The sequence below is a fragment of the Geotrypetes seraphini genome, chromosome 2, assembly GCF_902459505.1.
Source record: "Geotrypetes seraphini chromosome 2, aGeoSer1.1, whole genome shotgun sequence".
Lineage (NCBI taxonomy): Eukaryota > Metazoa > Chordata > Amphibia > Gymnophiona > Dermophiidae > Geotrypetes > Geotrypetes seraphini.
The window spans coordinates 324,935,050-324,951,306 of record NC_047085.1 but is presented as its reverse complement, the minus strand read 5'-3'; the positions used below and the strand labels follow the sequence as shown (position 1 = coordinate 324,951,306).

Here is a 16,257-nt window from a genome sequence, read left to right as displayed (position 1 = left end):
ATGTAACTGAATATTGGCTCTGACCATTGCGGCACTGCCCTTTTAGCTCTAGAGTGATCCTTGGGCCGAGCCAACATTTAATCCCTGGTTCTCAGCCCCCCTGGTCTAACCATTAGGTTACTCCTTCATTTTTTGGCTACACACCTCTATCATTCACTGATTGATTCAAATTAGCTTGCTATTCAATTAAATTGTGCACCCCAATTCAGATACACAACACAAAATTGTACACACATTTTTTTAGCACTTTTTAGAGAATTAAGGGGTTGAAACACACACAAAACTTTACTGGCTGCCAGTAAAAATCCTTCAGATATGGAACAACATGTTCAGTTACTTCAGCCACAAATAACTTGTACAGCTGCATTTTGGGCCAGTTGTGGTTGGTAAACCACAGCATCAGGTAATTCTATCTAATATAATAAAATGATAGGCCGCGCATGCGCACTCAAAAATCGTGTTCCCTGATCCCGTCGCGGAAACACGAGTGCACATGCGCGCCCCTGGCTCTCACTGTGCAGCAGCGTGACGGATTTTAAGAGAAAATGGGATACTCACGTGGGATCTTTAAGGACGTAAATTCAGGGGAGGGGATACTTGGAATGGGCAGACTTGGTGGGCTATAGCCCTTTTCTGCTGCTTTTTTCTATGTTTCTATGCTCAAGCTGCCGCCACGGCTCCTCTCTCGAACCGCAGCAGGATCGAGAGAGGAGCTGCGACGGGGGCTTTCAGGACAGAATATGATTACCATGTTTCTTTAGGCAGCCCCGGTTGTTTACTTGGATTCAATGTCAGCATTACGGTTCGCCGGCCGCCAGCCATGAGAGTTGGGTGAGGAAGGCCGCCGCAGCCTCGCGGCTAGGTAGGGGGACAACAATCGCACTAATGCTCAAGCCACCGCCACGACTCCTCTCTCGAACCGCACCAGGATCGAGAGAGGAGCTGTGGCAGGGGCTTGAGCATAAGCGCCATTGTTGTCCCCCTACCTAGCCGCGAGCCTGCGGCGGCCTTCCTCTCACGGCTGGCGGCCGGCGAACCCTAATGCTGACATTGAATTCAAGTAAACAACCATGGCTGCCTAAAGAAACAAAGTTTCACGGTGCTTGGCCCGCCAAACAATTCCTGCCGTTGCCGAAATTTGCCCCACCGTTCCTTCCCTTCCTCCATCAGGTCAGTTCAGCTCCGCCTATGTTAAAAGCAGCTGCTTTGAAATTGGAGCCCTGCCGCCACAGTAACACGTTCCCTCTGCCGCGGTCCCATATGTCAGAGAAGGGGCGGGACCAAGGCAGAGGGGAACGTGCTATGGCAGTGGCAGGGCTCCGATTTCGACGTGGCTCCTTTTAACATTGGTGGAGCTGCACTGCACCTGATGGAGGGAGGGAAGGAAAGGTGGTTGTGCGCTGTTGAGCCCCTCTTTGCCCTCAGACCCTCTCCTAACTGCTCCCTCCTGTCTCAGACCACTGGGGGGAGGTGCCTGTCTTCAGCTGCAGGGATGGAGGGAGGGAAGAAGAAAGAAGGGGCCCTGGCAAGCGAGTTATCAAAAGCCAACCATAGCCTGGGACCCCTACATGGTATGAATAATGACCAGACAACAAAAGGTAAGAGAAATAATTTTATTTTCTGTTTTGTGATTACAATATGTCAGATTTGAAATGTGTCTTGAGGGAGGCTGCCGCCGCAGTTTTGGACAGAGGGGTACCATTTTCGTGGGAGCCGGCCTTCGGAGAGGCTTGGGATGCGGGGACGGATGCGGGAGGGGCTGCCGCTGGAAGGGCTTTGGTGGGGGAGCCAGCCAGACCGCGAGTGTGGGGCCGTTGTAAGCGTGGATTGGTCAAGGAGCCGCCGCTGCCGAGGCTTTGAAATTGCTCTCCCACCGTCACTCCCTCCCGCCCCAGCTCTGCCTCTGCCCAGGTTCAAAAGCAGGAGAGGCGGTCATCTAGCACCCGTTAATCTAACGGACTTAAACACTAGTAAATACCAAATTATAGTAATCAAGATTAGGTAAAACAATTGCATATCTAAAATCTGAAGCTTCAAGAAAAATCCTCAAATGACAGATCTGAAGCTTAATAAACATCACTCTAATTGACTGCCAGTTCCTGAAGCTTATAACAAAAAGATAATATGTACATATTAAATAAAATTCCTCTAATGAGGAGTTCTGAGGGATTTTATGTAACATACCAGTCAGAAACATCAGAGCTGTTGTAAACCCACTGATGCTATTTAGATAAGTACGATATAAACAATTTAACTGTACAAACCAAGCCCAACTGCATCAACTGAGCCCACAAAAGCTCTTGCTAGACAAGATCAAATGCTGTAGTGATTTCAATAAAAGAAATCTTTAAAAACCTAGTCTTTTGATTCTAAACATGATAAAAGAGAAGCATGTGATATTTCCAGATTGTGCCCAGCTCTGAAATCATGTTGCATCAGATCTAATAATGCATGTTTCACTAGCAAAGGTTGTTATATGAAATTGCCTTCATGGACTTAAGCCATGACAATTCACAATCCACTTGTTACCAAACAACTTATCATGGACTAATCAAACTCTATAAAGCTCACAAGAGTTATCAAGAAATTTTTGTGGACCTTCACAATGTTAAGCCAATTTCAAATATATTGTATGAATCACTTCATTTTTCAGACTTTCTTATTGACATCACTATGCTTAGAAACATCCAAACAGTTTTATATATTTTTTTATATTCTTCCACTTATTTAGATAGTCGTAGAGCTGTTCTTCAGTTATCCAGCACATTCACTGAATAGTAGTCAGGTACTCTTAAGTATTGTCCCTATCTGTCCTGGTAGGCTCACAATTTAACTATACACATGTAAAGCATGTGTGCACAAATGCACATAAATGCCAAATTTCTACCTAAGCAGTCATCTGTAAATATGCATATATCTTATTTTTATTTATTTATTTTCCACATATCAGGTACTCAAGCATTTTTCCTATCTGTCCCGGCGGGCTCACACTCTATCTAATGTACCTGGAGCACTGGAGGATTAATTGACTTGCCCAGGGTCACAAGGAGCAGTGCGGGATTTGAACCCACAACCCCAGGGTGCTGGGGTTGTAGCTCCAACCACCATACCACACACTTACCACGTACTCTCTGGGCATCTATTTATAGGTACATAGTTATAGAATTACCTCCTAACAATTAACACAGCAAATAAAACAGTAATTAATGCCATCTCAAGAGGTGTAGCTATTATCTGCTTTCTCTGCATTAACTGAATAGCAAAATGCTGGAAACAACCCGTAACAGTTGCAACACATTAAAGTTGTCTACTAACAGGGTTCTCTGAATGGAAAAACCTTAATAACTATCATAGTATGGAATTCTTATGTTTTCAGATAGATTCCATGGGTCACCAGGCCGCAATGTGGTATAAATTAATATCAGGATTTGTACATAAAAAGAAAAAAAATGGTCTTAGAGATATTTGGAGCATTGAGATTAAGCATCAGATTAATGCATCTCAATGGTCACGACTTTGGTCTTGGAGGTTAAGATGTACATTGTCAGCTTCTATGAGACAAACTTGGTTTTTTATTTTACATAGAGCTTTATGGACCCCCACACGTTTACATAGAATAGATAGCTCTAAGTCTAATAGATGCTGGCATTGTCATCTTGAAGCAGGGACATTAGATCATCTTTTATTCTATTGTCCATTCATATTAATATTTTGGAAATCAATTTGGCCTCAAATTAATAGGATGTTAGAAAATCCGGTAGCCTTGACATATGATACGATTTTGTTTGGTACTGCAATGAGAGCTCGAAGTCAAATTTCATCAAATAACAATAAACTTTTATTTATATTGACTGGAGTAGCAGTATAGCAAATTATACATAATTGGAAAAATTATGACAGATTGAACTATAATTTTTGGTGGAACTCAGTTTGCCATATATATAAGATGGAGCGTACATTTGCAACACAAAAAGGATATATGGATAAGTTCAAGAAGATTTGGGGACCATTAACAGATTTTTGCAATGACTGATTTTAATTTTTTCCCATAATAAGATAATGGTTAAAGAAGGGAGGGAGGGAAGGGGTAAGGAATTTATTCTCTTTATTATACATTATAAAAAATATATCATAATGAGTGATAGTCTTATGAGAAATTAACGTGATAAAGGGAGGGAAAAGGGTTCATAATTAAATAATAATTGATAAAATCATTACAATATATATGTTATATAAATTCATAAGAAAAATAATATAAAATATGGTTTATATAAAGTACATTATAGTGATATCAAGTGTATTGTTAAGATAATTGTATGGAAAATTTATAACACTTGTTGATATATGAAAAAATCAATAAAAAACTTAAAACAAAAAAAAAAGTTGTCTACTAACCTATAATGACTGTAAACTTTTATCAGAGGCCTTCAATGTGGGGACCATACTTATGAGATGGATATCACAGTTGTGTAAAAACAATCTATTCTAAAGAAAAAAAGCTTTATAAGCTTTAAAAAAAAAAAAAAAAAGGGTGCAGCTTGCTAATGTTATAACCGCATTAAGGGTGATGCTTTAACGAGAAGCAGCAAGCAGTTTTGAGAACATCGGTGCCGAATTTTGCCGATATGACAGAATTGCACGGCACACTTTAAAGCATCACCCTTAATGTGTGAAAGTCAAGCACAACTCTAACTCCCTTGTGGGTTCCTTGAAAAAGGTCCTCGAAACGTGGTCCACATTGGGACCTGTGAGATTTTATAAGCTAAGTTATAAGCATTTTTCAATTTTTTTGCAAATGTTCATTTATTCATAGATTGAAATATTTTCAAATGACAAAGTATTTATAAATATTCCATACACAGTGACTGGGTGGTGGATTCGGCTGTTGGGACTTCGGTCCTAGGCTGAATTACACAATTCTGAATATATGAGAATTTGAGATTAAGTTTAACTTTCAGTTCATCGTATATTTAATTGGAGACCATTTGGTTTAAATTTAATATTTTTGATCGCCACATTCTTACATGTTATTTTTCTTAAAATACTTCCCTACTCTTTTCATTTTTTTCACTGTATCAGTAATATTGCAGCTCAGACTGAGCAATCCACTTTCTGCCAGTGCAGTTGTAGAACACCATTTTAGCTGTGCTGGTTTAATAATGACTCACAAGCACACTTGTATGAGTAAGTCATTTTCAAATTTTTATGTTATTAAAAGCAAAGTGGATTGAATTGTAGAGCAATAAAATTGTTAGCAGAAAAACATTAATAGTTTAATTCATTGCAATTACAATACTTTTTACTCAAAAAGTATTATAAGCTTTTTAACTTTTTCTTAAGGAAATTTTTTAATGTGTTCTTCACTGTACCTTTATTTAAGTATTAAAAAAATATGTATTTTTATTTTTACTTAAATATTTTGAACACCACTTATGGCCAGTTAACTTTATACCAGCCAGTTATTGTGAAATATAGCCAGCTAACTTTTACCCAAATATTCAGTGGAGATAACCAGTTAAGCATTATTTAACTAGTCAGTGCCATTTCCAGCCAGTTAAATAATGCTGAATATAAGTCAGTTAATGTTTTACTGGCCTTAGGATGGAGATGTGACTCAGATCATCTTAGCATGATAACTTATCACCTATTCAAAGCTGAGTCGTTTTCATAACAAAATTTCTTATATACTGCAACAACCTTATGGTTCAGTGTGGTTTACAAATTAAGAAATACTAACATTGTAGCAGATCATAAGTATTAAGTCCATATATTTCCAAGGAAATATTAACATTATTACATATTATAAAGTTTTAGTTTAAGAATTTCCTAAAAAGCACAGTTACTTACCGTAACAGATGTTATCCAGGGACAGCAGGCAGATATTCTCCACATGTGGATGACGTCATCCACAGAGCCCCGTCGCGGACAGCTTTTCAAGCAAACTTGCTAGAAGATCTCAAGTTTGCTAGTGCAGCACCGCGCATACATGTGCCTTTCCGCTCAGCTAGAGGGCGCGTCTCCTCAACGTGGTCCTCAGTTCAGATAGCTAGCAAATAAGTCAACCCGGGGAGGTGGGAGGGTTGCGAGAATATCTGCCTGCTGTCCCTGGATAACACCTGTTACGGTAAGTAACTGTGCTTTATCCCAGGACAAGCAGGCAGCATATTCTCCACATGTGGGTGACCTCCAAGCTAACTAGGAAGGGATGGTGGGAAAGTTGGCAATTTAGGAGAACAGATTACGCAAAACTGACTGGCCGAACCAGCCGTCACGCCTGGAAAAAGTATCCAGACAGTAGTGAGAGGTGAATGTATGAACCGAGGACCAAGTGGCGGCCTTGAGGATCTCCTCAATAGGCGTGGACCTGAGCAAAGCGACAGATGCCACCATCGCTCTGACTTTATGCCCTGTGACCCGACCCGGCAGCGGAAGACCAGCCTGAGCATAGTAGAAGGAAATACAAGCAGCCAACCAGTTGAACAAGGTGCGCTTGGAAACAGGACGGCCCAACCGATTAGGATCAAAAGAAATGAAGAGTTGAGGAGCCATCCGATGAGACTGGGTGCATTGGAGGTAAAAAAGCCAACGTCCTCTTACAGTCAAGATTGTGAAGTGCCACTTCACCAGGATGAGAGTGGGGCTTTGGGAAAAACATCGGAAGAACAATGAACTGGTTGAGGTGGAAATCCGAAACCACCTTGGGCAAGAACTTAGGATGAATACAAAGGACCACCTTGTCATGATGAAAGACAATAAAAGGTAGGTCCGCAACGTGAGGGCAACCAGGAACACCACCTTCCAAGTGAGGTACTTCAGATGAGCCTTATCAATGGGTTCAAATGGAGGTTTCTTCAATTGAGCCAGAACCACATTAAGATCCCAAACCACGGGGGGAGGCTTGAGTGGAGGATGAACATTAAAAAGGCCCTTCATGAATTGAGAAACCACCGGATGGACGGAGAGCGATTTCCCATCAATCGGCTGATGAAAGGCAGCAATCGCACTAAGGTGGACTCGAATAGAAGTTGATTTGAGGCCAGACCGAGACAAGTGGAGCAAATAATCCAGCACAGATGACAAGGAGGCAGACAGCGGCTCCACACGTTGCGAAGCACACCACGCAGCAAATCTAGACCACTTCTGGGAGTAGCATTGTCTAGTAGAACTCTTGCGAGAGGCCTCAAGAACATCCCACACCAACTGAGAAAAACCGAAGGAGGGAGTCAGGTGGAAAGAAACCAAGCTGTTAAGTGTAGAGATTGCAAATTGGGATGCAGCAGTGAACCCCGACTCTGAGACAGCAGAGAAGGAAACACAGGCAGAAGCAGAGGCTCTCCTGACACTGAGTTGGAGGAGAAGGGAGAACCACGGCTGCCTGGGCTACTGAGGAGCTATCAAAATCATGGCAGCGTGAGCTGGTTTGAGCTGCACGAGAGTCCTCAGAATCAGAGGAAAAGGAGGGAACACATAGAGGAACCAGCCCATCCAAACCAGAAGAAAAGCATCCGCCTCGAGACGATCCAGGGAGTAAATCCTTGAACAGAAGCGAGGCAATTTGTGGTCGAGGGGTGAGACGAATAGATCTGCGGCGTTCCCCATTGAGCAAACACCTGATGCAGAGTCGAGGAATGGAGCGACCATTCATGTGGCTGGAGAAGACGACTCAACCTGTCTGCCAGGCAGTTTTGCTCGCCTTGGATGTAGACCACTCAAAGGAAGATGTTGTGGTGTATCGCCCACTCCCAGAGCCGAAGAGCCTCCCAGCAAAGAGACAAGGAACCTTTACCTCCCTGTTTGTTTACAAAATACATAGCCACCTGGTTGTCCGTGTGCACCAGGACTACTTGATCCTGAAGCAAATGCCGAAAGGCGACCGGGGCATTGTAAATGGCCCGAAGCTCCAGCAGGTTGATGTGGCAGCGACGGTTGGCCCTCGACCAAAGACCCTGAGTCCGGAGGCCGTCGAGGTGAGCCCCCCAGGCATACGTAGAGTGGTCCATTGTTAAGACCTTCCGCGGCGGGGGTGTGAGAAAGAGAAAACCTCTGGAAAGATTGGAAGAGAGCATCCACCAACGGAGCGAACGCCTCAAGGAGGGAGTCACCGCAATGTGCTGAGAGGCGGGATCCTGGTCCTGTCTCCACTGGGACGCCAGGGTCCACTGAGGTACTCGGAGGTGAAGTCTGGCAAAAGGAGTCACATGAACAGTGGAGGCCATGTGTCCCAACAGGATCATCATCTGCTTGGCGGAGGCCGTGGACTGAAGGGAGACCTGCCGGCACAGGTGGATGAGGGCGGCCTGCCGAGGTTAAGGCTGAAATGAGCGGAGGTGAACTTTATCCAGAACCGCCCCAATGAACTGCAGAGACTGAGAGGGGCACAACTGGGACTTGGGAAAGTTGACCTCTAAGCCCAGATGCTGAAGGAACATAATAGTCTGATGGGTTGCTGAAATAACCTCCCGCAGTGACGGTGCTTTGATGAGCCAGTCATTGAGGTACGGGTACACTTGAAGACCCTGCGACCACAGGACCACCACCACCACCATGAGGAACTTCGTGAAGACTTGTGGGGACGAAGTGAGCCTGAACGGGAGGACTCAATACTGAAGGTGAAGGTCTCCCACCTGAAAGCAAAGGAACCTGCGAGAGGCTGGATGGATTGGGATGTGAGTGTAGGCCTCCTACAGGTCCAGGGAACATAACCATCCCCCTCGTCCATCAGGGGATACAATTTGGGAAGAGAGTGCATACAGAACTTCTCCTTGACCAGGAACCTGTTCAGTACTTGGAGGTCCAGGATAGGGTGCAGGTTCCCGGTTTTTTTTGGGGACTAGAAAGTACCGGGAGTAAAATCCGGTGCCCCGCTGATACAAAGGGACCTCCTCCACTGCCTGGAGGTGAAGGAGGGCACGAGCCTCCTGGAGAAGAAGGGGGAGTTGCGCTCTGTTGGAAGGTCTTGGGGGCAGGTCCGGAGGCGGCAGCCTGAAGTGCAGGGAATACCCCTCTCTGATGACCGAGAGGACCCAATTGTCCGTAGTAATCAGTTCCCAGTGGTGATAAAGGCACTGAGGTGGCCCCTTATAGGCAGAGGAGAAGGCTCGAGGACGGAGGGGGCCGGCCCTCTCCAACCAAGATAGTCAAAAGGACGGCACAGGCTTAGCCGTCGCAGGGGTCTGAGGCTTTTGAGGGGCCCTCTGCTGCTGCCGACGCTGAGGAGGTGACCTGGAAAAAGCAGGTGTCAATTTCTGGGGATAGCACCGGGGAGGCAACTTGTACTACTTAGGAGGAGCGGGCTTCGCCTTGGGTTGGACCAAGGAGGCAAAGGAGCACTCATGCTCGGAGAGGCGTTTGGTGGCTGCCTCGATGGAGTCGTCAAAGAGCTTGTTGTCCAAGCACGGAAGATTCGCCAGCCAGTCCTGCAGATTCGGGTCCATGTCAGCTATGTGGAGCCAAGCCAGGCGGCGCATGGCTACCGCAAAGGCGGAGACCCTCGAGGAGAGTTCAAAGGCATCATATGTCGTCTGAAACTTATAAAGTCGAATCTGCGACAGCGTATCCAGGAACTGGTGAAATTCCGTCTGGCGATGAGACAAGCAAATCATCCTGAAAGAAGGGCATGGATTTGATGCACTGTTTGAGATAGAATGTGAAAGTAAAATTGTAGTTCAGAACCCTGTTCGCCATCATCGAATTTTGGTACAGGCGTCTGCCAAACTTATCCATAGTCCGGCCTTTCCGGCACGGCAGGACAGCCGTGTAGACCTTGGAAGGATTAGACTTCTTTAGGGAAGACTCCACCACCAGGGACTGGTGGGAGAGTTGAGCCTTCTCAAACCCCTTACAGGGGACCGTCCGGTACCTGGATTCCATTTTGGATGGAATGGCCGGGATAGCGTAAGGAGTCTTCAAATTCCGGAAGGAAGTCTGCTGCAAAACCGGATTCAAAGGGAGGCGAAGGGATTCCTTCGGTGGATAAGGAAGCTCCATCTCCTCCAAATATTCCAGGGTGTACCTGGAATCAGACTGGAGGTCCAATTGCAGCACTTTGCCCATGTCCACCATGAACCTGGTGAAGGAGGACGGCTTGCTCGCAGAAGGCCCCTCAAGGGGGGAAGCCAAGCAAGACTTTGGGGCAGCAGAAAACGAGGGGGAAGCCTCCCTCGAATACTGCGCCAGCATGTCAGAGTCAACAAGCATCCGCTGAAAGAACAAGAGGAAGTTGACGACAGCTTGCGCTTAGAGAGCCTGGAAGGCGAGGACCCAGGGGTCTGAGGGACGGAGATCCGTGGAGCCCTCCTTGGCGAGCTCCGGGAAGAAGAGGCCTGCCGATGAGGGAGGGAGGCAGGAGTCTTCGACCTCGGAGCCCATCGGTCCGGGGACCGAGATGGCACAGAAGAGCGGAGAAGACTAGGGCCAGACAGTACGAGGTCTGACGGCTTGATGGACCCCGTAGTGCGAGGGCCTGGTGACCTATCCCGCTTCGGGGAAGATTCCCTGGGCCGCTTTGCAGACCTCTGCCTCAAGGAAAAAGTACATTTCGACCGGTGCTTCAAACAAGGCCGGGCGGCGGGAGAAGTCCGCCTCGAGGGAATAGACGAGGAGTCACTCGAGTACAAGCGTCAAGACCGACGCACCTTGCCTCTCGGCGCGACGCTCAGGCTGGTCCACAACGAACGAGGTTGAGGCCGGGGCAAGCTGAGCTAAAGGAGAGGAGATCTGCAAGGTTAAGATTGCCTTAAGCATATCCTCGAACATCGGCACTAAGAACAAAGGATTCAGACATACTGGTGCAGTAGTGCACTCCAATGAGGGCAACCTCAATGTAGAGTATTCCCGTGATGTGGAGGCACACTTGGGAGGCAGTCTCGTCAAGGCCAGCAGGACTACACTCACTGCCTGGGCGGCCAGAGACTCCGAGGACGGCTTTTTCAGTAGCTGAGCTGAACCTGAAGGAGGAAGAGGAGACTTACCCAAGGCCGAGGTCTTCGAAGCCAGAGCCGCCGAGGCCTTCGATGTCGAGGGAGACTTGCTCAGGACCAAGGTCTTCGAGGCCGACGTCGAGACCGAGGCCGAAGTGTTGTCAGCTTCCATTGCAAAGAGGTCCATAATCTTGGCCCGACGCCGACGAAGAGCCCGAGGTTGAAGGGTGGCACAACGAGGGCAAGAGTCCGTAGGGTCTGTGATGGAAATTACCCGACCACACTGCGTGCACTTCTTGAACCCGGTAAGAGGCCGGGACATATGGTAGGAAGTAGGGCCGCGGCCATGTGAGGCCGAGAGGCCAAGGAAAATCCGTGATCCCCCGGTCGCTCATCAAAGAAGAAAAAAACTGAAAAAAAAAAAAATATATATATATATATATATATATTGGTGGAGTTTTTCTAAAGACAATAAAGACGCAGAGCACAGCAACTTCCGACTAGGAAAAAAAGAAAAGAAGCCACGGTGCAAGAAAGGCACTTAAGATCGCAGAGAAGAGAGACAGGGCTTTCTGGCTCCGCGGAAAACTAAGAATTGAGGATCATGTTGAGGAGACGCACCCTCTAGTTGAGCGGGAAGGCACACGCATGCGCGGTGCAGCACTAGCAAACTTGAGATCTTCAATCAAGTTTGCTTGAAAAGCTGTCCGCGACGGGACTCTGTGGATGATGTCACCCACATGTGGAGAATATGCTACCTGCTTGTCCTGGGATAAAGATATGTTTTCAACTTTTTCCTATAAGCTGAGTAAGAGGTGGAAAAAGAGAGATAAATACTAACTTGTTTTTCCCAAAGGGCTGCTTGATATGCCAGCATTTTATAGAAGAATCTTTTGTAATGGAAAATAAAAAAAAAATGTACTAACTGTAAATGATTCCTGTTTGCAAATTTGAAGTGTTCAAAAAGATAGCTTGGCAGTAGTCCATGCAAAACTTTGCAAATCATGTATTTTGCATCAGTGTTTCTAAGTCAGTCCTGGAATACCCCTTTGCCAATCAAGTTTTCAGGATATCTACAATAAATATGCATGAAATTGATTTGCATACTTTACTGTCATTATATGCAAATATCATTCATGCTTCTTTATTGTGGATATCCTGAAAATCTGAATGGCAAGGAGGTACTCCAAAGACTTCACTTGGGAAACAGTTTTACATCACAGTGGTCTTACCTGCTGTTTGCTTGCTTGAACATTTAAAAGAGACAACAGCCTTTTGATGTCTGAGTAGTCCCTAGAACTAAGCATTACAAAACAAAATTTTATTAAAATACTGAAAAGATAATGCCAATAAATAACCATGGGGTCCTTTTACTAAGCCGTGGTAAAAATAGGCCTTATTGCATCCTTATGTGGGTCTTTCCCAAATTATGGCCTATTTTTATCATGTTGGTAAAAACCTCGATTTTCTACTTTTCATATTAATGACTATCAGCTAATGTTGCATTAGCGTGCAGCCATTTAAAAAAAAATCATCAGGAGAGCACTTATCAGTAGCTATTTGTAGGTGGTACTAAGGGCTCCTGTGTTATCTGTGCACTAACCAGTAAGCATATAGCAATGTGGATGTGCTAACTGGTTTAGGCCCTCTTTCACAAAGCCATGGTAGAGATTTCTACTACGGCCCGGGGTGCTAAATGCTCTGATGCTGCTCCAACGTTCATAGGAATTCTACGAGTGTCAGAGTAGCATTGGAACATTTAGTGCTCGAGGCCACAGTAAAAATCTCTATTGTGGCTTAGTAAAAGGAGGAGGGAGTTAGTGCAGGAACGTCCACACTCGACCCAGACACCCTCCTCTAAAATATACAAAACATTATTTAGCATATATACAGTCAAAAGCTGCCACATGATGCTGTACTGCATTCCATGGTAGTCCATGTTTTGCTGCATTAGGCATGTGTTAACACCTAAAGCACTTTAGTAAAAGGGCCCCATGCAAGCATGAGCAACTCCAAATGCTGTTATGTGACATTGTTAAGTGTGAGAAATTTGTAGTAAAACCCAAATAATGTAGATTTCAGGCAGTCTGAGATACGGGTAAATTTCTGATTTTCTCTGAATCTGCTTGGGGAACTCAGATTTTCTTAAGCAAATCTGAAGAAAATATATAGTGAAACTGAAAAATCAACCTTGGATCTTAGGAATTATCACTCCTCTGAACATAGAACTTCATATTGACTTAAACAGATCTTTTGGTCATCTGATGAGTTCATTTTCCATTGTCTCACTGCCAGATTTGTTCAATAGTAGAAAATGACACAGGGACAAGTACCCATAGGGCAGGGACGGGGACAGAGCCTGCGGAGATAGGAATAAACTTTGTCTCCGTTTCATTCTCTAAAAACTTGAGACTAGTACCAATATGCAAAAACGTAACACATTTTAGACAATTGACAACTGAATTCAATAATTTAAAAAAAACTGCAGAAACTACTTTTGGATTTCAATGAACTACTGTTAAATGACATCATTCGTGTCTTGTCTGCCATCTGCAACCTCCTTCCATCATGTGCCCAGCAGCTCAAGCTTCTTACTGTTACTGGAACACATTCATAAATTACTGTTGGCATCAAGAAACATTTCTAACATTTAATAGACACTTATTTTCCTGTTCATTCACTATATAGTCTAAGTTCTATTCTAGACCCATGTCTGAAAGACAATCCAATTACCTTCTCAAGTGATGCAAAAACATAGGTAACTGAATCTTTGGGAAAGTTGTACCCAAACCTGATAGAAATGGAAGGCTCTATTTGTCATTTATAAGCAGTTGTACAGAATATTGTCCATTTTTATACATTAATAAAAAGATTTAAATATAAAATCATACATGTTCAAGGCTTGTGAAAGTGAGGACAGAGTCCTTGGGTATGAGGCGGGATGGAGATGGAGCCAGTACCCGCGGGGACAGGGACAAACTTTGTTCCCGTGTCATTCTCTATTCAATAGCTTGCTTTTTCAGGCTCTTGAATACTGTAGTTTCTAGAACAGTAGGTTCAAAGCATGGGAAAGCAGCATTCAAATCCTATTTACTACTATATCTTCTAGATTCACCCAAGAGCTCTCTGTATTTCTAGTGTAATCCTTTTTTAGGTTTGTATGGTTTTTTGTTTTTTTTTTAAATAAAATGACTTTATTCGAGAACAGAAAAAGAACAATTCTTCAACAGTGTTCATTTATTTTTCAATACCCCCATATCTTCCCTCCTCCTCAAAAATGTGAATCAGGGTCCTTTAAAGTCCACTAAGCTAATCCCTAGGCTACTCCTCAGACTTCTAATGTAACCCATATTTATTACTGCATTGGCCTAACAAAATCATAAATAAACATACATCAGTTAAAACCATGTATATACATGTACAAAAGGTAAAAACAAAATACAACACAGATTAAAATTCAATTCCACAGCATAAAACAACATCGAAAATGCCTAAAGCAAAAGCATTTGGAATACAATAAAACTAGATGATATATGAATTTAAAAAAACCATAGAAACATGTGAAGTAAAACTATATGATGAAAGGTGAATAATGACTACTTGGATTTAAAAGTATTTGTTAAGAAGTGAAAAATAGATATGCTGCATACTTAAAAGCAAACTCCCAGAAAAATAGGAACCAAAATACGTTGTAAACCCTAAAAGTAACGGTATATTAACTGTAATAAGAGGTATATTAACTGTAAAATTAAAAAATTTTTTGAGCATACCAAATATCAGTGGTCTTCTGGTTGATATAATGAAAATTAACTAAAAAGAATAAAACCCAATAAAAATGATATCAAATCAGAGTAAAAGTAATCCAATGAGCAAACATACTTTCTACTATAACCCTATTCTATGGATAACCAGAACTACAGACCAAGAGGGAAACCAAAACTGTAGACAGAGAGCAGTCTATATAGAATGACTGTCCTAGATAAGCACGTGGGATCTCTTAAAGAGAGGAAGACATAATGGATACTGAGGATGGGCAGACTGGATGGGCCATTTGGCCTTTATCTGCCATCACGTTTCTGTGTTAGATAATTAAATCAAAGTATAGTAAGCCAGAGCTGGACAACACTTTAAAATGGAAGAACGGACCTACAAAAGAGGGTTTGGAAAAAAACAGTGCTGCAAAACAAATACAGTCTACAACAAGCATATAACCAATAACTGGAAGAATCATAGTAACCTTAATTATACATTTTGGTGGAATACAATTTGTCATATATTCAAAATGGAAAGAGTAATAGCAATACAAAGAGGGACATATCCTAAATTTATAAAAATATGGGGGCCATTGACAAAGTATTGTACTGAATGAATAATAGGATTTATCTTCTTCTTTTCTTCTTTTTCTTGTCTTCTTTATGGCACAAATGGAGGGGGGTAGTGAAAATAATTTTACATAACATGTTATAATATGGTATACGATATGTATAAGGTGATTGGAAAGTACTTGAAGGGTGGGGGGTGGGAGAGGGGATAAAAAAAATTTGTTCAGAATATTATGTAATAGATATAAAAGTGATATTGTGTATTCATTAGTTGTAACTCAATATTTTGTACACTTCATGTAAAATATGAAAATGAACAAAGAATTATAAAAAAAAAGAAGTTGTATTTGATAATTAAATCAATAGACTCAGCCAAGTAATACCAAGTTTCACCATATTTTAATTAAAAATTTGATGCAGCACTTATAAACTTTCTAAGCGTTCTACATAATAATAAAATCTGGGGTAAACCAACAACATGAAATAAATGACATTCACATGACTTACTTGAGATAAAGGAAGGGGGGATAGAACTACAACTAAAACAAGAGAAAAAGGAAGCCGATATGGTTCTCCAACCTAGTGGCTGAGAAAATAAAGGCGAAAGAGTTGGCGTTCATGAAATATTAAAAAACCCAAGAAGAGGAGAGCAGAAAGGACTACAGGTTAAATTGAAAGAAGCCAAGAGAGAACTACGTTTGGCGAAGGCACAGGCGGAAGAACAAATGGCTAAAAATGTAAAAAAGGAAGATAAAAATTTTTTCAGATATATTAGTGAAAGGAGGAAGATAAAAAATGGAATTGCTAGGCTAAAAGATGCTGGGAACAAATATGTGGAGAGTGATGAGGAGAAAGCAAATGTGCTAAACAAATACTTCTGTTCTGTGTTCACAGAAGAAAATCCTGGAGAAGGACCGAGATTGTCCGGCAAAGTTACACGAGAAAATGGAGTAGATTCTGCGCCGTTCACGGAGGAGGGTGTTTATGAGCAACTTGAAAAACTGAAGGTGGACAAA

The 16,257-nt window shown here is 43.2% G+C and overlaps 1 protein-coding gene across 5 annotated transcripts in view; it reads right to left on the bottom strand.

The window, feature by feature from the left end:
• The window catches only part of NEK10 (NIMA related kinase 10), a 514,569-nt gene that overhangs the window by 456,337 nt on the left and 41,975 nt on the right, over window positions 1-16,257 (bottom strand). For all 5 annotated transcript variants that reach the window (XM_033930152.1, XM_033930153.1, XM_033930155.1 and 2 more), the window contains exon 3: window positions 12,152-12,218. In XM_033930152.1, coding sequence (XP_033786043.1) covers window positions 12,152-12,218 — 67 coding nt within the window. The remainder of the gene's footprint in view (window positions 1-12,151; window positions 12,219-16,257) is intronic.